At 43.6% G+C, this 23,388-nt stretch overlaps 1 protein-coding gene across 1 annotated transcript; it reads left to right on the top strand.

Annotated features, from left to right (window-relative positions):
* The first annotated feature begins 405 nt into the window (after positions 1-405).
* Arglu1 (arginine and glutamate rich 1) lies at positions 406-22,199 on the top strand. Its single transcript, XM_038326592.1, has 4 exons — positions 406-913; positions 6,466-6,691; positions 8,904-8,987; positions 21,377-22,199. Exons 1-4 carry the CDS (start codon positions 576-578, stop codon positions 21,539-21,541), a joined length of 813 nt encoding a protein of 270 aa, XP_038182520.1. The 5' UTR covers positions 406-575; the 3' UTR covers positions 21,542-22,199.
* The last annotated feature ends 1,189 nt before the right edge of the window (positions 22,200-23,388 follow it).

Raw genomic sequence — 23,388 nt, forward strand, 5'->3', positions numbered from 1 at the left:
ACCGAGTTGATCCACTTGCCTCCACATTTCTAGGGCTACAGGTATGAGTCTATACCAGCACACGCGGCTTGCAAAGGGTAAATTCTCAAAGCTGGCTAAGGAAAATAACACGCATTTCCCACTTACTCGGACCTTATTCTGCCTTTCAGCCAACGTTTATCATAAATAGTTTCTAACTCCTAAGTTTTTCGTGGGTCTTGTTGAACTCAACAAGTAGAGAAAGACCCGAAGGCGACCCAACCCCAGGCTCTAGTTTCCGCGCAGTGGCGGAAAGAGCCGAGCGCGCTCGGCACCACTCGCCGGCCCGCCTTGGCGACGTCGCCGGGGGGCGGGGCTCACGCCGGCACGCTCGGCGCAGGGCATTGTGGGAAGGGCGGCCGGTGCTGCCGCAGCTGCCATCTTAGGGACTCCGGGCCAGGCCTGCTAGGCCTCTACGGCTGAGGCGGCCGTGTGCGCGGCGGGTGCGCTCGGGGCGAGGCGGAGGGTCCGTGGGCGGGGGGCCGAGCTTCCCGGCGGCGAGGGACGGCCTGCGGCGGGCAGCGGGTGACAGGCGGCGGGCGCCGCGCCGCGCGAGGATGGGCCGGTCGCGGAGCCGGAGCTCGTCCCGCTCCAAGCACACCAAGAGCTCCAAGCACAACAAGAAGCGCAGCCGCTCGCGCTCGCGCTCGCGGGACAAGGAGCGGGTGCGGAAGCGCTCCAAGTCCCGGGAGAGCAAACGGAACCGGCGGCGGGAGTCGCGCTCGCGCTCGCGCTCCACCAACGCGGCGGCGTCCCGGCGCGAGCGGGAGCGCGCCTCCCCGCCCGACCGCATCGACATCTTCGGGCGCACGGTGAGCAAGCGCAGCAGCCTGGACGAGAAGCAGAAGCGGGAGGAGGAGGAGAAGAAGGCGGAGTTCGAGCGGCAGCGAAAAATGTGAGGAGCGCGCGGCTGGCGGGGGCGCGCTCCGGGCCTGCGGGACGGGCGGGAGCGCCGGCCCGGAAGTCGGAGTGGAGGGCGCGAGGCGGGAGGTTGGCGGGGCCGCGCAGCGCCGGGCCCGAGGCGTTGGAGCGCTGGGCCGCCTTGGAGGGGGGTCCGTGCTTGGGGGTGTGGGCTCTTCCCCCTCTTTTTCCAGTCGTAGTAAGACAGGTGCACACACCTCCAGCGAGCACCCGGCTGGCCATCGTCCCCTCGCCTCTTTTTGTCCCGGCCTCATCAGTCCCTCTAGGGAGCACGCTTGAGCCCTCTGGTCCCCGCCGAAATGTTTGCTTCCAGCTCCAGAGTGCTCTCGACTGCCTTTTCCCATCGGGTGAAATCGGCTACCTTCAGGGGGAACTTAACTTGAAATGGGGTGGAGATCACGTGGTTTTGAAAGTCAGGCTTCCTTCGGTGTAAAAAGGAGGTGTGGATAACCCAGCCAGTGTGAACTTGTGCGTAGTACTTTTAAAAGACGTGTCCTCCCACCCCACCCCCAAAGCCACGTGGAACAATAGTGCTAAGCATATTCGTGAGTGCTCCGTGGTCAGCCAGCCATCTTTTCCGGAATTCTTCAGTGAAGACTGGATAAATGGTTACAAAGCAGAAACTTTAGTTTACGTTGTATGGACTTGTGTGGGTTTTTTCCCCCCTGTGTTTGAGTTTGTGTTGGGCAGATTTTCCAGAAGCAGTGCTTCGGAGGTAAGGGATTGAACACAGCTAATACTGTAGGTGGAGCTGCCCTGTGCTGTGAGCAGGTTGTTCTCAGTACACCTTGGCCACACAGAATCCCGTTAGGTGTGGAACAAGCCCGTAGCCTTGAAGATGTAACTCCGATAACTACCAGGAGGACATAGGAAAAGTTAGCTGTGATAGTTAAGGTGATTCTCCGTGTGAAAACAGGAAGCTTGCTATGCTAATTAGAGTCATTGTACGCTGCACATGGGCAGCATAGGATGGCATAATGGGCATCGAGCTGTGCTCTGGTTCTGGACTGAGAAGGGGCGGGGCTGGAGGCCACCTTAATATTAGATCTTGTGTGTAATAGACAATGTTTAATGTGACTTATGTCTTGCAGAGCACACCGGTGTAGATGACGGAGCCTTGGGAGTGAGGGAAAGTTTGTTTACAGATGCCTGTTGGCTTGTTTATTGAGCTAGCTGCTAGTGTTGACTGAGCCTTAAATAAGTGCCAGGAGCTGTGGTGTGGTGGGTGTGCTGTTCATAGATGACTGATCTGAGCTAGCTTAGACAGATTCGGTGATATAGTAGACTATCTCCAGGAGTGGGGGTAGGGATGGTAAGGCAGTCAGGCTGCATGAGGGTGGGTATTTGTGGACCAAAGGAGTGAGCTGTCTTCCTGAACCCCCCCTCCCCGAGAGAACAGAATGGAGGGAGGCCTTGGAGTACACGGTGGTGTTGGTCACCATGGGAGACTATAGGCCCTGAAGCCCAGGAGTCACTAGAGAAGTGAGCAGAGCCTGGAAATTCTATGTGGCTTCTTGTATGCATGAGATTTGGTTTAATTCATTCTAGATCAGGAAGTTCTGAGGAGGGAAATGAAACAGTACCCTTTAAAAGATCACTTCCTGTCGTATAGGGTGCATTGTGTAGGCTGTGTGTCTAAACCTGGGCAACAGATAGAGTGCCCTGGGGACTGTGGAGAGAGAAGAGCAGTCTGCACGGGAATGTGTGCTACAGCCCAGGGTGGGAACACGTGGCTCTAAAATGCAGAGCGCTGGTTGATGGGCGGAGACATGGTAAAACAAGTCTGTTGGCTTCACCCAGTTCAGTCCTGATAACTGAGACTGATTGCTTTGCTACTTACAATTTTGAGACCTTAAATCATCTGAGTGTGTGTGAAATGGAGATGCATTTTATAAGGACTTAGTGTTTGGCATAGAGTCAGTCAGTGTTCCTGAGTGTAGCCTAACAGCCTGTGGACAGTAAGTCACAGAAAGTAATGAAAAGGTACTACCGGCCTTTCATATCAGATCTCCCTCTTGTGCTTGGGTCCCAGCCCCTGCACTTCACCAATACTAACATTTCTTAGGGATTCTTTGATGTTGTTTTGAAAGCAGGTAGCTGGAACAACCTGTAGAAGTCCTATCATTGGTCTAGTAAGCCCTGCAGCCTGTGACATCTGAGATTGAATAGTCTTAGTGTTACCTACAATACAGATCGGGAGCCTGAGAGTATCTAAGGTGAACTGGAATTCATCGTGTATGTGATTCGTTGAAAAATAAATAGAGCTTATATTGAGGGCAAAGAAGTTTATAACTGAATTTACTCTGCAGAGCTTTAAGACAATGGCGGAGCAAGCACAGGACGTGCATTTGGTTCTGTCCCCATTCTTGCCTCACCTTTGTCCTGGGGAAACTGCTGGGAAGGTCAGGGTCTGGCAAGGGCCATTCATCACCTCAGCATTCACTGCGGCCCAGTGTTTAGTGCCCTGCTAGGTATAAAGTAATTAATGTTTACTAGTAATTACTAAGCAATCCTAGAGGTTTCAAGAAGTGAGTCCCCTTGTTTTAAGGATAGATGCTTTAAAAATACGGCATTACTTTTGTATTGCAAGCCATGCACTCAGTGCTGTGCCCGCCCTGGTTTGTTTTAATCAGTTACCATCTGATTGACTAGGAGTAGTGGTGGTCTTTATTGTTTGTTTGTTTTGTTTTGTTTTGTTTTTTTAATGACCGAGGGGAAAAATGGGACCTGGTATCATACTACTTGAAAAACACCTTGATCTTGATTTAATAACTCTTTTCTGGCAGGAGATTCTTAGCAGAGCAGTGGGCTCAGCAGGGAAGTTGAGACAAAAATTGGAGAGACAGACAAGACAGAGCCCTTTGCAACCCCCACTCCCCAATATATTTGAGCTCAGATTTAAGAAGCTAGAGCCACTTACCCCAGGATGACTCGGGAACCTGCAAGCAGGACGTCCTGGCATTCACTCAGGCAGCAGCTTCTGAGCAAAACAAAATGTTTTAGAGAATTCTGTGTGATTCTTATGATAATGCCCAGAGTGGTTTGGTTCTCTCTTGAAGAAAGTTCATTGTTTTTAATGGAAAAGTTGTCCTAATGGTGGTGCTATTATTGGCTTCCTGTTAATTTTGGCCATCAGGGAAGAAGATGTACTAGTGCTTAAGTCAGTTTATGTGCCAGTTGGTTTTCTGTGGAAAGGAGACAAGATGGAGTGGTGGGGCCTTAAGGGTTTTTTGCCACAGATTGTAGAAACAGACTAGAAATTTGTCCCTGGATTCTGAAGATGCCTTTTTAATCTTATGAGAATAACAACCAAAATTATGTTCCTGTGAGGCTTGCAGTGCTACAACCCTGTGCCCAGACCTCATTGCCTGATCTGCCCCTCACTCAGTTCACATAAGTAAGGCTATTGGAGGCCTGCTGGGGTGCCCTTCAGTTCCTCCAGGAACAAAGGGAGATAAGCAGCCCTGTGAGAACACAGGGCAGGCCAGTTCTCATCCTGCTCTGCCTCAGCTGTGGCTGGGACTTTGCCATTTGCTCTCCTCCCCTTTAGACTATAAAACCCTTGAGCTGCAGATAGACTTGACCTGTAATTCAGCAACTTACTGCCTGTCATCTTCCCCGGTTGGTGGGATCACTGGGTGAAGACTGCTAGAGCTGACAGTTCAGGCTGGTTTGGCTTTTACTGTGAGTAAAAAACTGAATTTGTTTGCTTATTTTTCCTTATATCCAAATTTATGGGCATACTGCTGGTTCTCCGTTCCTGTGCTGCTTAGGGGGGGATGAGTGCCTGATGTAGATCGTGAATACTGAGAGTCTCGATCACTTTATCAGATTCCTATTAAAGTGAGAGCTTTGCTGCTCACTGATGAACTTTCCTAGGGTCTTACTCCCCTCCCTTTCTGCTCACAGGAAGTCTCCACTTAAGCATCATTATCTCTTTTGTACTTAGTACTTTGTCCCATCTAACACTGATAATTAAAAGTTGAGATTTTGAAGATGTAAATGCTGAGTTTCTTAGGCTTTACTATATCTGATTTTTCTAAAAAAAATAGCTGAAAAGTTTCCTTGTGGGTGGATAGGAAACTTCTGTGTGATTGCCATTGAATCGAGCTCTCTGTTCAGCGTCGTTCTGTTCACCGTAGATCGTTCATCACCTTGGAGGCTATCTGCTGTGTCTTCCTAAGTGTCTGCTGACAAAGGCTCACTCTAGCTAGCCTTTATTTGACAGGACCTTAAGAAGAAAGGGCTGTGTTGAGTCTTAAGCACTCCTGTACTGTTGGAATGTGCAGTTGGGAAGGAAATAGCAAAGATGCAGACAAGTCCTACAGTGTTAGAAAATAGCTAGAACCTTGAGAAGAACCAAATTACTGTCCTGTCTTCTGCCTCTGGTAGATAGAGACCAAGGATAAGTGTAGACAGTGCAGCGAATGTATTGAGCTGAAAGACCTTGTGTGGGAATTGAGTAGAAATGTGTTAGACTGCTGGACGGTCACAGCAACTAGAAAGTCTTTACTAAGCATGCCAGATGAATGACTGTCTCGCGTGTCAAATAGGTTCTAAAGATGAAACTTGTGAGTTTTGTTAATTTGATCGTTTGGGAGGAAGTATTACTAAATTGACCTCGTTGGATTTAGATGCATTATTAAGAACCTTTGAATTCTTTCATTCTACATAAAATAATGCTTGGCCTGCTCCTGGGTAGAAACATAATGGAAGCAAAGTGAACGTCAATACTATCTACTGATTCTGTATTCTAAACTATAATTCCAAGACCAGTATAGTGTTAGTATGCTTCCAGTCTATCCAGAATACTTACATTTAACACCTAACCAAATAAAATGGAAGAGCATTTTAGGTTTTCCTCCTACTAACTTGCCAACAAGCTGTTTGGTACCAGTGACTGTCATTGCTACAAATGCGCAAGGTTTTTGTGATAGCACTTTGATAGATGTTCTTATCCAAAATTTTGTTTCCAGTCAGTCAGTAATTGTTTCAATGGGATTAAAATGGGAACAGTAAGGCTTCATTTAGCCTTGATAATATAGTATAGTCTTAACCTTTTATTCTGTCAAATCTAGAACAGCTTTTAAATGAAATCAAATATTAAAGGAGGAAGAGGTACAACAAGTTAAGATAGAGCCTAGAGCAAAGACCACGGTGCTGTTGTCCTTTACTTAAGGAGTTTCTGTAGCTCAACCTTGGACAGAGTGGCTAAGTGAATCACCTACTTGATAACAGGAGTAGGTTCCTGTTTCAGATTTACAGGTCCTAAATAAACCTAAGGAATTAGGTTCTTGTTACACACTCGCCTTTCTATATTTAGAGTGCGTACAACCCTCCCCCCCCAAGATATTTATACTCATTTGAATTTCTGTATTACTTATCTTGATTGCTTTCTTTGCTGAATGTGCTGTAAGAATAATCTATAAAATTACGAGTATAAGAAATAAGACTTATAATAAGTAGGCTTAAAATTAGTTTTAATTCTTAGGTTAAAACGTTGTCTTTTCTATTTTTATTTGCTAGTCGGCAACAAGAAATAGAAGAAAAACTCATTGAGGAAGAAACAGCACGAAGAGTAGAAGAGTTGGTAGCAAAGAGGGTAGAAGAAGAATTGGAGAAAAGGAAGGATGAAATTGAACGAGAAGTCCTCCGAAGGGTGGAAGAGGCCAAACGCATCATGGAAAAGCAGTTGCTCGAAGAACTCGAGCGACAGAGACAAGCTGAGCTTGCAGCACAAAAAGCTAGAGAGGTAACGCTCGGTCGTTTGGAAAGTAGAGACAGTCCATGGCAAAACTTTCAGTGTCAGGTGTGCCTCCTGCTCAGTCCAGACGAGATGGAATGCGACTATCCTATTCCTTTCTCATCCAAAGTCACATGGCTGCGAAAGATAATTTTTTAGCCAGAAGTGCTGACTGGTACTTAAAAGCTACTTTCTTAAAACTTATTCAAGGATATTTTTTTTTTTTGATCTAACGGAACTGGCTTATGTATTTGAGAAGTGTTTGAAACTTTTGCCATGGCTGCAGGACTACATTCTTTTTTGGGAGGGTAGGGGGAAGCCAGGGAGTGGAAAAGGGAAAAGGCTAAAAGTCCGCCTGCGGTTGCATCTTCCTTTCTAAAGTTTATCACTGTGACCTCGACTGAGAGCCTTTTGCCTTCAGTCAGATGACAAAGAGCAGGGCCTGACTTTGAGTGGCAGCTCCTGCTTTTGATACATGGGTTTTCTCGCTCTTCTTTTTTTCCTTCTGTTATCCCTCATCCCCTCCCTAAATCCTTTCAACACAGTGGACTAATTCTAGCATTTTGATTATAAGGCCCTCCATTTTCATAATGTGTTTCAAGGAATCTTTTAAGGAAAAATGTCCAGATTGTTCATCTTTTTTTTCCTTTTTTTTTAAGTACCTACTAACAACTCCTTTTTTTCTCTAGAGAGTTATGAAGGAACAGGTTGTCCTTGTCTGGAGTCAAGCTAAACACATGATTTGTTTTATCAGCAGCTGGAGCAGAAGTTGAAAATGTCTTTCTGTGAGACAGTAATTTGCTACTGAAGCTTTATGGCTTGTTTGCACTGATTACTCCAGGATCCTAAAGTATGCGAAAGTCAGAGACACTCAAGGCAAATTGCTTCACAGCACTGAGTGTCTCTCCACAGTTTGCTAATGAACAAATGAATTCGTGTGACACAGGAAATCTGTAGTTACATTGTCTTGAACATAAATTTATAAATATTTGGCTTAAATATATGGCTTACTGTCATTCTTCATCCTGGCGTTACTGTGGACAAGTTGACATTGTGTTAAGTCTGCTTTCTAGTAAGCTTTGCTTGTACAGTGCATTTCCCTTGTCCTGTCTTAATACATAGACCTGTTTGTAGTTGGTTCATATCAGTGCCTTTAATAATGGAGATATTTTTGGAGTAATTGTGCTGTTTTGTAGCGAGTTATTAATCATAGCAAGATTTTTTTCTCTTCATTTGCTTTTTGTTTCATATTAACATTTTTTTTAACACGGACACAATCCTCTGACAGTCTTCCCAAATACTAAAATCATTTGAGTATGTATGCTGTGATCTGAACACTGCCCAAACCATCAAGCAATCTTCATATAGTTTGCATTATAAAACTTCATTAAATTCTCCAAGAAAAAAAATGACAGAATTTTATTTCCTGACTGTGCATTCCCCGGATTCCTGAATTTCAGTGCAGACTGTAGATGACAATATAAGCTGCCTTTAGTGGTTGTCAACATCTGATGTTAAGTCCATGCCCCATGGAAGCAGTCCTTAGTATGGATTACCATTTGTATTTTTCACTAACAGTAAATGTATTTTTCTTATTAATTGTTTGCCTTAGGAATGATGAATTACATTTTTTGTTCCTTCTTACCATAAACATCTGCATTCCTCAGCTCAGCCTTCCTTGTATGTTGTTTCTTTAAAAATGGTTGAGCTGCTGATGCAGGTATTGCCAAGCTAACAGTACAAATCATTTTAAAGAGGAAGCTGGCGCGTATGGCAGCCGAGGAGCACACTCTGCAGGACACTGGACAAGACAGTAAATACTCAACTTTTAATGCTGATTAAAGGAGTATAGGTAAAGAATACGTAGGTATCCATAATTGGTGAGACAAATATTCACTTTATTTATATTTTATATATATTTTTAATTTGGTAAATACTATCCAGTTTTGTAGTTGTCCTTGTTGATTTGTGTGATATTAAAGTATTAGTGATAATTGCCAGGAGACTATTAGGGAGGGTTTAGTCGGTTGCTGTTTTGGACTGGGAGGGATGATTTAAATTTAGTGTTAGATTGCACAGTTATCGTTTGTCAGACAGAAAGGTGGCTGTACAGCCGCCCTGTAAGTCAGATCCAGCAGAGTTGAGAGGAAGATTAGTAATTATTTGCTGGTAGAGCTAAACACTTTGTTTTCCTAACGTTGTAACATGTCCTCCCCTTTAGGAGGAAGAACGAGCAAAGCGTGAGGAGCTGGAGCGGATATTAGAAGAAAATAACCGGAAAATTGCAGAAGCACAGGCCAAACTGGTGAGTGCTGTGGATTTGGAAGGCATCGTGCAGGGTCTTCAGAGTATGTGGATTTGTGTTGAGTAATTGGGCTTTGTGGAGATTCTCAAGATTGCTTCAAAGACCTTGAGATTGAGGTAAAAGTGCTAGAATTGGCGATATCTTAATCTCTAATTTGGAGAGAATTATAAAGTTTTCAGTGGTTTTAGAGCATTTGGGGGGAGGTATACTGTCCCTGCCCCAGTATCTTCAGCCCTGACCCTACTCACCTTCACTAAGCAGAAGGAAGATGCTTAAATGCAGTCGGATTCTCCCCTCTCATGCCACAGATCTCCTATAATCTAGGCTGGCCTTGGATTCCTGATCCTATGTGCTGGAATTCCAGGTGTGCTCCACTGCAGCTCACACATGTTATCTCATGTTTCTAATTTACCATCTCAACAGAAGTACAGAGACTAAACTAATTATATCTGCACTCTAAAAGGTGTAGGCAAATTTAAAATATAATCTGCCAGTGTGAGGAGAGACTATGAACATAAGTGGTTCAGAACCTCCAAGACAGTAACCCATGAGTATAGATACAATTTAGGAGAGATTCTAGGAAAGTCTGATTTGAATAAAGTAGCAGTATCAAGACCAGCAGAGATACTTGCTGCTAAGACTTGGTTAGGGGAAAAGCAAGTTGTGTCACTTAATTTCTTGAAAACTTGACTATTCAGAAGAACACACGGGAGCTTGTCCTAGGGCCTGGGTGGGATAAGAGTAGATCCCATACAGGTAGAATGATGGAGGACTTTCATTGGTTAATTAATAAAGAAACTGCTTGGCCCAGTAGGTCAGAACATAGGTGGGTGGAGTAGACAGAACAGGATGCTGGGAGTGAGGCAGACGCTTCAGGCAGTCGCCATAGTCAGTCGCCATGCTTCTCCTCTCCAAGACAGATGCAGGTTAAGATCTGTCCTGGTAAGCAACCACCTCGTGGTGCTATATGGATTACTAAATATGGGTTAAAACAAGATGTGAGAAGTTAGCCAATAAGAGGCTGAAACTAATGGGCCAGACAATGTTTAAATGAATAGTTTCCGTGTAATTATTTTGGGTAAAGCTAGCCGGGTGGCGGGACACAGCCCGCCATTCCATCTACAGTAGAAGGAGGAGGACAGTTTTATTTCAGGTTTGGGTGGTTGAACTTTGAAGGGTAAATAGAGTCTGGTTTGTGACAAACACTTCAGAGAGAAATGTTAGTGATCTAGGTCTATGAGGACATGGTAGAAGGGTTAGGTGGCTGTGTTAACTCTGGCTGGTGGTGGCCTTGATACCCTCACCTTGGTGTGACTCCTGTCAGGTACTAGTGCACCTATGTGGAAAATAAACTTCTCTTTGGAGGGTGGTGGTGGTGGGAAGATTGATCATAGTCTACAGGACTGTTTCTCAGGTTGTACTTAATGGCCAATTTCTGTCGTTTATCCTGTTTCTCACATCTCTAATGAATTAAAAGAAAATGAAGTCTGTCTGCTGATAGCCTAGGGAGTGACATCATTGAAGCTCAGTGGAAGGGTGCCTTGGGTAGAGAAGCTGGGCTTCTAGAAACTCATAAACACCCCGGGTAGACTTCGGTCATTTGGGTTGGAGTCTAAGGAATGTCTGGGGTTGAGGGAGGTTTGTGTGTGGAAAGTGCAGTGTCCTTTATGAGGGAGGCAGGAGATGGCGGCAGGTTGAACGTTGAAGCTCTTTGGGTATTGTTGGTCCTTTCCTTTCCCTTCTCTTTGTTTACTGGGAAATGTGCTATAAAACATTAAAATTCAGTCGAACTGAGGACAGGTCAGTCAAAGGGAAAGTGAAGCAGCAGTATTGTAGACAAGTGCTGTGCTGCTGGCCTGGGTGCTGTAATGGCTGTGCGTGTTCCTAAGCTGTAGCAAAGAAGACATAGGAGCGGCCAAAGGTAACTGCACTAAAATCTATGTTCACTAAAGTTGTTTGGAAAGTAGGTAAGGAATTACATTCTTGTAAATTATTAGTGTTTATTGTAGAGACATGGACGGTTCTAAGAAAAGTTAATTCTATGGGAATGTTCAAATGGTGTGGATGGTAGGGTATGATTGACCTAATTGTGATGGAGTGGCATACAGAGGCCTTCCAAGAGATAGCTCTGTGAAGTAGGCCTCTGAAGAGAGTGAAGAAGTGAAATGGCCAGGCCTTGAGGTAAGGTAGGGGATGAAGTCTCTGGGACAGTGGGGAAATAGTAGTAGGCGTTACAGACAGTAGTGAGCAGATGTGATGCATGCCAAGAAGGGTGTGTGAGAGCAGAGGCAGGCCAGGCAGGAGGGTGCTTTGAGGACATAGTGCCCCTGCCACGGACAGTTCTCAGAGTAACAGGAAACTGATAAAGACCAGCTTCCAGATAAGGACCCAGAAACATGCAGAATTATTGCGTATGGCATGAGGAATTAGCTACTGCAATTCCTAGAAAATAGATCCTAACATCTGTGGAAACAAAATCTTTTTTTCCCATTGTGTTGAGGTTCCGTTCCAAATTAGTTTTCCATTCTTTAGGAAGTATCCTGTTGAAAGATAGAGTATGGTGAAAGCACTTCTGTAATCCTGTGGATATAGAGGGATAACAAGTTTCAGAAACTGCTTAAATATCTGTATATACCCCAGACTTTAAATTCTGCCTCTACAAATTTACTCTATAAAACTTACTCATGGGAAATTCCATTCACACACAGTGCTTTCTTTTATGGTCACTAAGAGTGACAGCTGGAGCCAGGTGAATTTTTTGCAGACAAAGAACTTCTGAACAGGAGACATGATGTACAAAGTAGCCAGATAAAAACTGTTGTCTCAGCCGGGCAGTGGTGGCGCACGCCTTTAATCCCAGCACTCGGGAGGCAGAGGCAGGCGGATCTCTGTGAGTTCAAGGCTAGCCTGGTCTACAAGAGCTAGGTCCAGGACAGGCTCTAAAAAAGCTGCAGAGAAACCCTGTCTTGAAAAACCAAAAAAAAAAAAACAAAACAAAAAACTGTTGTCTCTTAAAGGTGGACATTTGCTCACAAAGAGCATAGTTGTACGTGTTAAGATTAAGTCAGTGTGTTAAGAACAGTTATCTTTAGTTAGTATTTCCAAGCATAATTTTACACCTTCCTCAGTTACACATGTTGTGAGTGATGCATTCCTTCTTTGTGGCATAGAAGGAAAGCTGTCTGGGCAAGTATGCTAAGGCATCCTTTTGAACACTTTAAGTAGACCCTGTTAGGGTAACAGTTGAATCTGGAGTTGAGTGGGGACCAGAAAGGAATGTGCTAGATTTAGTCAGGTGGAGTGTGCGGAGGTTTCTGTTAACGCTAATCTGTGCACAGTTCTTGCTCAATCTGTTCCAAATAATGTGTACAGATGCGTTTCTCTGTAACATGACCAAACAAGTAACACATACATATTTGATAAAATCACATAATCCCCATGTGGACTGCCTTCAGTGAGCAGGTACATTCCTAGTTTTTAAACTTGAATTGACAGCCGTCTTACAGTAATTTAAGGATTATTAATGCAGAATTTTAATTTCCTTTGTGTTTTTGATATGTATGATTATGTGCTTACCAATGTATGCACACACATGTGGAGGCCTGAGGTTGGTGTCTCTGTCTCTCCCCCCTCATTTGTTCACTTACTCATTTATGTGTTGAAGTGTGGCCTCACTGAACCTGGAGCTTATCATTTCAGCAGACTGACGGCCAGAGGTCTCCACCCTCACTTCCAGGTCACAGGTTTGTGGTGCATGCATACCACCAGGGCCACGTCTAAACGGGTGCTGGAGATGGACTCCAGTCTTGCCCTGCAGTCTTGATGCTGGGCAGCCAGTACCTTCCACACTGAGCTATCACCCAGCCCATTTACTTTTTCTAGAAGTGCTTAAATTTTGGAGGTGTTTTCCACAGGTTTTATATAGTGTGTCCTTAAAAATGCCAGGAATGGTACAGAAGTACATGAATCATGAAAAGGAAGCAGAATTTTGTTTAGTTTTGGGTCTCAACTCTGTAGCCTAGCTTCGTTAGTGTTTTTACTGACTCTGTAGCTCAGGCTGGACTTCTATTTCACCTCCCTAATGCAGTGTTACAGGCATGTTGCCACCAGTAGAGTTTAGATATTGCTGTGGAGGGATGTCTTCTGACTAAGTTACCAGTAAGAGACGCAGCCTCCGCCTGTGCCTGTCTGCCTAGTGTCCTGCAGTGTGGAGATTGACCTGAGCCATCTCTGCATCACTGAGCTGGGAGTCACTAGAATGCTGATGGATTTTGAGTAGATGGATGTTTAGGATTTGAAGTCACTGCAAAGTGTAAGTTGACAGTTATGTCTACTGAGATGGGTCACTTTCTGGTGTAAGTTTATCGCTGAGAGGTTGAAAGTGCAGTGTTTGAACTTGAGAGGTGTACGTACCTGAGTATAAATTAGTGCTCAGTGTGCAGTTGAGAGGAACTTCTCAGGAAAATGTAGGATTGTTTGTTTTTAAGGACACTTGGACACTTGGTGTAGTAGACTGCGCGTGTTACAGCCCCTCCCCCATACCTAATTCCTAAAATTTTCAGGTGTTTCTCTATATGGTCAAAAAGTGAGGAGTGCTCTTTGCAGGTGTGATTGAGGTATCTTGAGAGGGAAACGTTAATCTCAGTTATTTCTAGAATAGCACCACATGTGTCCTTTAAGAGTGAGGCAGGCTGTAACATAAATCAGAGGAGCTAAGGACAGAGCAGAATGAGATTCCAGAACGTCGTCTTTCCCCAGGTGTGGTGATGCACTGCTTTATCCCAGCGCCGGGGTTGGAGGCTATCCTAGTGTAGGTAGCAAGTTCCAGAGTAGCCAGAGCTACATACTAAAGAGACATGTTGTCTCCAGGAAAGGTGAGGTTTAAGATTGCAGTCTGAAGATGGTCTTCCTGGAGGCACCTGAAGCCAGCAGCTTTTCAAGGGCCTCCTTTGATGGTTCCAAGGGAACTGAGCCCTGCTAACATGCTGAGTTCAGACTTTCAGGCTCTGGAATAAAATTCTGCTTTGAACTTCCTTTGTGATTGTGGGTTTGAAATTGTGAAGAAACTGGACGATGCTGAGGCACATGACAGAAAACACTGTTGTTTTTATCCTCAGAAATGCGGGTCGTTTACAAGTGCTTCCTTAGTGCTCTGAAGCACATTCAAACCTGTGATTGAAACTGGAGGGAAGATGTCCGTAGCTAGCTCAGTTATGGCCTACAGCTATGTCAGACTCCATAGTGAAACAGTAAAAGGGGCCAAGGAATAAAATGTCCACTTGGCAATTTGAGAGAATCTCAGTCCATCTATATTGCAAAAGATAATCACAGAAGGGACCGGAAGAGTTGGCTCAGTTGTTAGAGCAGTTGTCACATATGCAGAGGATCCAGGTTCAATTCCTGCCAGCTTACAATATCCTGTAACTGTAATGCTAGGGTATCCAGTACCCTCTGAGCTCTGTGGGTACGAAGTACTCATGGTGCACATACATATGTGCTGTGAAAACATTCGTATACACAAAATACACAGAACTTGGTATAGAATGAAGGTTTGGAGATTGCTGCTGTTTGAATGCTTCTTTTCAGTGAAGCCATTTACATGTTTGCTCCTGTCTTGGGAGGTGGAGCTCTGAGGACTTGGTCCTCACTGTTGTAGGGTACTACAGGAAGGGACCAAGACACATGTAGTCAGAGGGAGGTTGGGACTGAAAAGAACACCGCACATAACAGTTGGAAAGAACACAGGGCACTTTTAGGAGTGGTCATAGATAGGATAAAATGCCCCAGTACCAGAATAGGTCATAGTGCTGTACATACACATTTCAGGAGATGGCATCAGATGTGTAAGGAATTGAATATGGATTGACTAGGAAATCAGGATGAGGGATGGGTTTCCTATGTGTGAGGGGTTGTTCCTTGTATGTTAGGGAAGAAACACTGGTTTGTGACCTTTTGATGCTGTGTTTGGGAAAACAGTATAAAAGGCAAAAGTTAGATATTGCATGGAGTGGCTTGAACAGAAACAGAATGTGAGAAGACAGGCTTATATCCACAGTCGCAGTTAGATGCTTTAGAGAGAATTGATAAACTTGCTGAGTGGGGCATAGCCGGAACCCAGTGCCTGGGAGCTCTAGGCATTGAGGGAAATTGCAGTCATTCAAAGGGAAATGAATGGACAGTACACACAAAAAAGTTCTCCCAAGAGAAAGAATTTGGGGTATAGAAGATGAAAAAGAGCCTCATTTATTACATATAGTATAGAGATTTTTGCCTTTTAAATGTGAAATTGTATCTTCTATTTGAATATTTATTAGATTTGTTCGTCTTTTATATGCATGTATCTGTGTACGGCGTGTGCTTGGTATATGGAGTCAGAAGAGGGTTTTAGATCCCCTGGAACTGAATTTATGAAGGGTTATGAACAACATGGTTGTGAACCATGTTGGTGCTGGGAATCAAACCTGGGCCCTCTACAAGAGTAACAAGCAAGTGCTCTTAACTACTGAGCCGTCTCCAGGCATTAATTTGAAATTTTAGAACATAAAATTAAAAGAAAATCCTGAAGGCCCCATTTTTTGGGGGGCTGGGTTAAGTGTACAGAGCAGTGTTTCTGAAACTGAGACAGTGTTCTCAAATCCCACCCCAACCCTCTTTTTGAGCAATACAAAATATCCCTAAGGTATCTAAAATTGAAGTTTGAAAATGACTGAGGAGTTTATAAGTAATTAAAATTGAGAAGCAAGGGTAGAAAAGCAGTGGACATCAATCCTCTTTAGATGGTAACAAGTGATCCTCTGCAGAGTGGGTTTGGAGCATGTTTTCCTCAGGAAGATAAAGTCAGCATTTAACGCGGGTACTGGTGCTTGTGTCTTCTTACCCGTATGCAGGCTGGCTCTCAGCTTGCAGCTCTGCAGTTGACCTCAGCTTCCTAGGTGCTGGACCACAGGGTGTGCCACCCAATGCCCACCTGTGTTTTTGTTTTTTCTCTTTTGTTCCTTTAAAGTTTGAACATGAAAATTTAGAGAAAAGTATAATGAAGTTTGACCAACAGATTAAACTTTTTGTTTTGATTTTTGTTTTTTTGAGACAGGGTAGCTGTCCTGGAACTAGCTCTTGTGGACCAGGTTGGCCTGCCTCTGCCTCCTGAGTGTGGGATTAAAGGCATTTGCTACCACCGTCCAGCCCAACAGATTGAATTTTAAAACATTTTAAATTTATATGTTTTTGCAGCAGGGTCTTGTAGCTGAGGATAACTTTGAATTCACAATTCTCTTGTCTCTACCCCGTAAGTGCTGGTGTGCCCTACTGTGCTCTAATTACTTTTAAAACATTTCCTTTTTGTTGTGAAAACAAGGTATGCATTAGTATATATGTTCCAGGAAGGAAAATAAATTAAGTCATTAGAATTACAAATGGCAGAGCTGGTCAGGCCTTGTTTCTTAGAGGGCTTACAGTGGAAGTCACATTTCTGAGTGGCACGGTGCCTGTGGGTGCAGTTCTCCATTTTCTTTCCCCTTGTCCTTTTAATCACTACCATAAAAAGTGTTTTCTTTCTTTAGGTTGTTAAAGTGTTTAGAAAGTCCACGAAGGAGAATACTGATTGATTATGTTGCGTAGGCTGTGGTAAACTAGATGGTATCTAAGGTGCTGGGAGGAGCAGCAGGCCCTTCATGAAGACAGATCCTTTTAGTTTTCTGACTTTTCACCAGCCACTCAAGGGCATGAGATGCAGAGTTCTAGGCATAATGGCCAGAAGCAGTCAGTGGTCTTAATGACTGCAGTGTAGTGGACACTAATCTTGTTGGCCTCTCAGGTGTCCACAGAACAACCCTTGTGGATAAGCGGCATATTGTGCTCCTCTTTTCCCCATGCAGATACTGCAGTTCTCATCACGAGGGAGAGGAGAGGAGAGGACAAGAGGTGTCTACTGGGGTGGGAAGTCAGGATTTAGGAAATACCTAGCAAGTAAGGTGTTGGATTGACACCATGATGACAGATGTATGGATGACAAACTAGTTTCCATCACTGGGGAGCCTGGGTATTAAAAGTGAGAGATGATGGAAATTTCTGTTTGAGAATTTCATTTGTCAAGAAATGTGAAGCTAACTGCACTAGCATAAAGAACAAATGTGAGTACATGGGCAGGTGTGTGCCTGCTGGGCTTATGTGCTAATCCACTGAACAGTAAGGCTTCTAGCTGTCTGTGCTTGTAGCACTAGAGATAGTCCTATTACTAGGTGATGCCAGAGCCCTGCAGCCCTCCTAGTGCAGCAGTTCCTAAGTGTGCCCTACAACGAGTGAGGGCTGACTGCAGCTGAGACTTGAGCCCAGTGCAGTATTGAAGACAAACTTTGGCTACTGAATTTTTGCTTGTTTAATGTGATTACATTTAAAGTTCTGTTTTGCTTGGTTATTAAGCAAAGGTAATTTCCTGTCTCACCTCATTTGTCTACTTCCCATCCTCTTCTTTTTTTATTTTATTTATTTATGTTGTGTTTTGAGACAGCGTTTCTCTGTAGCTTTGGAGCCTGTCTTAGAACTAGCTCTTTTGGACTAGGTTAGACTCTAACTCAGCGATCCACCTGCCTCTGCCTTCCAATTGCTGGAATTTAAAGGCATGCACCATCCTCTACTTTCAAAGGTGACTTCAGTTATTTTTTGTTTGTTTTTCCAGAGTTGTTGAAATGTGTGTTCAGCATATATGAATATGTTGTAGTTTTATTCTCCCTTGATTACACAAAAACACAAAAGATCTCTGCTACTATTTGCTATTTTCCTTTTTCACCCAGTATATATTGAAGAGTTCTGTTTCAGAATGTGCAGGCCCCTTCCCCCCCCCTCTGGATATTGTTTTGGGGGGAGGACGTGTGAGCGAGCCCTCTGGTGTGTGTGCACAGGAGCACACATAGAAGCCAGAGGTCGACACTGGGTGTCTTCCGTAAGTCCTTCCACCATTGTTAGACAGGGTGACTCAGTGAATGTGGTCCTAACCATTTGGTAGACGATGACTGCCCCGTCACTGAACCCAGCTTTGTTAACATGAGGCCCTGTGAGCACTTTACCCCAGAACCTTCTCCCCTGTTTTTGTTTTTGTTTTGTTGTTGTTGCTTTTGAAAAATACTCTGTTTATCTGTATGAATGTTTCCCTGAATGTGTCTGTGCACCACGTGGGTTTATTGCCCAAGAACAAGAAGAGGGCATCCAGTCCTCCGAGACTAGAGTTAGAGGTACTGCGAATTGAACCTGAGTCCTGGAAAAGTAGCCACTGCTCTTCTGCTCTTAACTGCTAAGCATTTCACAGGCCACCTGATTGGTTTCTTTATGAGTCTGCAATATTGTTTTAAAGATCTTGTATAGATTATTTAGCCTTCGTCATTTCCTTTTCCAAAATGTTAAAATAAATACCCCTGTAGAAATAAGAATCTGGGAGTCCAGGAAGATGGCTTAGTCAGAAAAGACCTTGCTGTGTGTGAAGACCCGAATGTTACCCAAGCGCACAGCGTGTGTCCTACAACATAGTTTGTAATCTCAGCCAGGGAGATAAGGACAAGAACTGTCCTTGAGTCTGTTGACTAGCCATGGTAGCCCAGCCTCTAGCTACAGACCCAGAGAGAGGCAGTCCCAAAAGCAAGGTGAAGAAACCCTTGAGGAGAGCATCATGACTTACCTGGCTGCACACACACAGTAATTAAAAATTTTGCATGTTTACAGGTATATTCATGAATGCAATTTCAGGAACTGAAATTGTTGAATAAATTTATTATAAAGGTAGTTTCGATGAATCAAACTGCTCTTTAGTAAGCTTCGATGGGATTGGAATTGCGTCTGTGATGTCAGTGAGCTTTCATGTATTGAGGCTGTCCTTTTGACTCTCAGCTCAAACGGTCCTAACGCTTTACTAGGGTCAAGTGGATAGGAGTAAACCTGTGTTTACATTGCCAAAGGGTTCTCAAGTGCGTGCACACACATGCACCTTTGTTCAGTATCTAGTGCTGGCACCCCAAGTACATGGTTTGATGTGGATAGTTGGCATAAAGGTTTTGTTTGCTTGCTTGTTTGTTCGTCTTTTTTGAGGCAGGGTTTCTCTATGTAGCGCTGGCTACTCTTGGATTCACTTTGTAGATCAGGCTGGCCTCTAATTTTACAGAGATCCACCTGCCTCTGCTTCACAAGTACTGGGATTAAAGGTGTGTACCACTGCCACCCGGCTAGCTTAAAGTTTTAGAAGTGATGGGGGTGTGTGCACACGCACAAGGTAAAGGTCTAAAGTTGGTGTGACTTCATTCAGTGAACCAGGAGCAGCTTGCGGATTGCCTCCACACCTGCTTGTGGGCTTTGATTATCTAAGTGGCAGTCCTTACCAAAGGTTTTATTCACGGAGCTGTTTCCTCAGCCCCAGATATCTCATTCTTTTTGTGTTGTGATCATTAGTGAAGCTAGGGAAGGTGGTGATTGGAAGGAAGTCTTGTGTAGGTAGGGTTAAGTGGCAGTCTGGCCGCTTGCAGAGCAGAGTAATTTTGGAAGTTCAGCTGGAATTTTCTTTTCCCATAGAAATCACTGGAAATTTGAAGGCAAAGGAATCTCTTAGTACTGTGTACAATGGGAGCAGTCTCACCATTTTAGGTGCACAGGAAACAGGCATGGTGACAGCAGAGTTGAAAATACTTTCAAAGCCAGAGAGAGAATGAAAGAATGGACACCTTGGTCGTGAACAGCTGATAGATTATTGTGGGAGTTGGAGTCTGTTTATGTGTAAGATTCACGTAAACAGTGGGGGGGCAGGGATTGGCCAGAAGGTGGCTCGGCTGGTAAAGTGCTTAACCACCAAGCTCGATGGCTTGGGTCTGTTGATCTCCAGATCCCACATGATAGAAAGAAAAAGCTGATGCCTATAAGACATCTTCTGACTTCTGCAGTCATGCTGTGGTGTTCTCCACCCACTAAATAAATAAATAATTTTCAAGATTAGAAAAGGGGGAAAAGAACTCGACCCTCAGAAAGGATGGACTTATTTAACTCTGAAGTCTGTAGAGTTGGGGGTGAGGGCACCATGTTGACCAGGCTGCTGCAGAGGTGCTCAGAAGACAAAGGATGGAGCGGCCCTCGGAGCTCTGGAGCTTTTACCTGGCCCGCTGCTGGGGGGCTGCTTAGGCCCTTCCCTCGGAGCTGAGTTTACAGGACTCAGGGCTGCACCTCCACCTGTCTGCCTTCCTACCCCGTGGCTCTGTCCATTTTGATACTCAGGTGACATCGTTGTCGCGTGTGCCCCACCACGTCATGCTCCCTTATAGGCTCCAGCCCAGCCTCGTTTGCAGCAGAGAAGTGAGGACAGGTGGGGACTGCTGACTGTGGGGACGGCTGTGGGGTCAGTGCTGGTGACCAGTTAAAGGAAGACAAGGAGAAAGAAGCAGTGACTTCAAATGGAACTTTGAGCAGGAAGGACAGAGTGCGTGTTTTAGGTCACAGTAAAAATGGGAGGATGTGGTGGTGACTGCCAGACACTCAGGAGTTAAAACAGCCTTTCTTACTAACAGTGTTGCTTAGGTTCAGGGAGGGTGACTTTGTTGTCCACCTGTCACCCTCTGGGTACTAGTCCCACTCTTAATAAGAAAGGCAGAGGTGACCCCTGAGAATAGAGGTGTAAGTGGTCTTTGGAAGGTCAGGAAGGGATTCCTGATGAAGGAGTTGTGAGAATAGCTTTACTCTTCATGGTAGTCAGGGGGCATTTCCTGTAGAGAGGAAAAGCCAGTTGCTTGAGATGAAAGGCAATAAAGGAACCTCAGGAATTGACATTGTGGCCAATGTGAAATTAAAATAGCATTTTATAATCAGTTAGGTCAAACATTTGGTACTTTTTTTTCTCCCAAGAAATTGAGACATAGAAAAATTCCTTTTTAATTTTCTGAGGCAGAATTTCTCTGTGTAGCCCTGGGTATCCTGGAAGTCATTCTGTATATCAGGCTGGCCTTGAACTCAGAGGTTTACTGCCTCTTGAGTACTGGGATTAAAGATGTGCGCCACCACCATCTGGGTAAATTCTTGGTTACTATTGAGTATACAATAAAGTGGAAATTTTTAACTACAGTTCTTGTGTATGTCTGTCTAATTATAAAATACAGTGATTGGGTAGATAATGTACCCTGGGACTAAGTCTGTGCCTTTGCTTTAGATAACTGTTAATCTTGGTAATAAATATAAAAACAGAATCAAGTCTATGGTCAAGGCATGAAGTCCATAAAATTAGATTTTCATAAACTTGAAATAGATAAAATATGTAGAGTTAATTAAGGAAGTCTTTCCTGGTTTATGTAGGTTGTAGATTGTGACCTGGTAACCAGAAGATACTGAGAGAAAGGAATGACAGATCTTGTTCTTATTTTAACTTTTAGGCTGAAGAACAGTTGAGAATTGTTGAAGAACAAAGAAAGATTCATGAGGAAAGGATGAAACTAGAACAAGAACGACAACGTCAACAAAAAGAAGAACAAAAAATTATCCTGGGCAAGGGGAAGTCCAGGCCAAAACTGTCCTTCTCGTTAAAGACCCAGGACTGAGCAGCAAACTCTGAACTTTTTACAAAGAAAAATGAAAAAACTTCGTATTGTAGCTTCATGTTGAAGTGGTTTTTTGTTTTTGTTTGTTTATTTTTTTTAATTGGAGAATCTGGAAAGTTAGCTTGTTCTAATAGGGGCTATGCTCTGCAATCCCTTTACTTTTCCCTCCTCCTCCACTACATCAAGTCCTTATCAGATCATTGCTGTCTTTAGAAGTGGTGTATTTTTCACCTGTTGGGATTCTGTACTAGTTGGTGGTCTGCCATAGAGCAGGTCACGTGGTGACTAGCTGGTCTGGTAAGGTGTTCACTGACCACTGACTTCGGGGTTATACTCTGTTTACTACGTCCTAATGCTGGTGTTGCTGACTTTTTGTTTTTTTATACATTTATAAAAAAAGAAAAAGTTGGTAATTGCATTGCAAAATTCCCAGGGTTGTGCTGGACCTGTGTGGTGTGTGTTACAGCAGTGTCCTTGTGATGCTGTGGCTCTTGGTGTTCCCGATAACAGGTAAGGATAACAGTTGGTCACCTGCTACAGAAGCACCTGGTGCAGTATTGTCTTTGTTGGACTTCTGTTTCTTTCATTGACAAAATCAAACCAGCATTCCCCACTGTAAATAAATGATTTTGCTGAATAAAGTAAAGTCTTAAATTCATATGTTTAAGCAATTTTTTTCTTAAAGTTCTGTTAAGTCTAAAGGGTGGTTTACTTTTAGAATCCTTAGAACGGTACTAGATTTCCTCTGGTTTATATTTTCCACAAGGTTTCTATGTCCACTAAATAAATAAACTTGTGAATTAGTACTACTGGCTATTTTTACAGACACTATATGCTGATAAGAGTTAAAACATCAAGTATTATCTTTGAAAAATCCTAAACCTGTGCCTCTGTTATAGAAAATAAATATTATTGCCACAAATTATACTTAATTAACACTAGAAGGTATGTTTTTAAAATTTATGGAAAATTAGGTCACTTTTAGGGTGGACTATCAGAACTTGATTTTTTTTATGTTCAGAACGACTAAGATAACCTTTTTTTTGCATGTTTATTTTGGGGATAAGCACATTTAAATTAACTTTTTTTGGTGTGGGTATTTTTGCATGTGGAAACTTAGAGATCACCCTGGATTTTATTCAGTAGAATCTGCCTCATTTAATTTTTTGATTTGTTGAAGTTTACTAGTGTTAAACACTCAAGGAAAGGCTATAAAATGCTATCAGAGGTGCATAGGCATGATATAGTGGAGAATCCAGTCCCTAGAGACAGTCCTATCATAGTCTAACATTGGAAATGTTGCCTGAGATGATGAAATGGCAGATTATTTTGTGTTTGCATGCTTTGGAAAATCAACTCTTCGATACAGTAAAGAAGAATGTTAGAATTTTAAGTAGGCATGAGGTTATAGCAAGGTTTTAGTAAACAAAATGCCCTAGCACTCTAAATACACCTTTGCTTCTTTACCCGAATAGATTATAAAGCATAAGTTAGCTCAAATTATTTCCTGATTACTATACTTTATTCTTTTGGTGTAACTTTTAAATTGAGATTCATTGTTCCTCAGTTGTATATCCAAGGTTTGGAAGTGCTTGTCAAAATTGCTTCTGCTCTGCTAGTGTTCTAGGCGCTGTATCTAAAGAGGAGCCTGGGCCTCAAATACTTGATCAGCCTTTCCGTGCCTTTTATTCCGTCATTAAGTTTTCTTATTCCACAGTTGCTAAATGACACATCTCAGTGTGTGCTGCTGGAGACTCCTAGGTATTGAATTGTCCTGTTCTTGGTAACTGATTGCTGCTGTCCGTCAGGCTACAGGAAAGAGGATGTCATTGTTAATGATATGCACC

This window comes from Arvicola amphibius, chromosome 4 (genome assembly GCF_903992535.2).
Source record: "Arvicola amphibius chromosome 4, mArvAmp1.2, whole genome shotgun sequence".
Lineage (NCBI taxonomy): Eukaryota > Metazoa > Chordata > Mammalia > Rodentia > Cricetidae > Arvicola > Arvicola amphibius.

Coding starts and splice junctions, on each gene's coding strand:
- Arglu1 (XM_038326592.1), top strand. CDS start 576: ATGGGCCGGTCGCGGAGCCGGAGCTCGTCCCGCTCCAAGCACACCAAG. Junction 6,692..8,903: donor CAGCACAAAAAGCTAGAGAG/GTAACGCTCGGT, acceptor CCTCCCCTTTAG/GAGGAAGAACGAGCAAAGCG. Junction 8,988..21,376: donor CAGAAGCACAGGCCAAACTG/GTGAGTGCTGTG, acceptor TTTAACTTTTAG/GCTGAAGAACAGTTGAGAAT.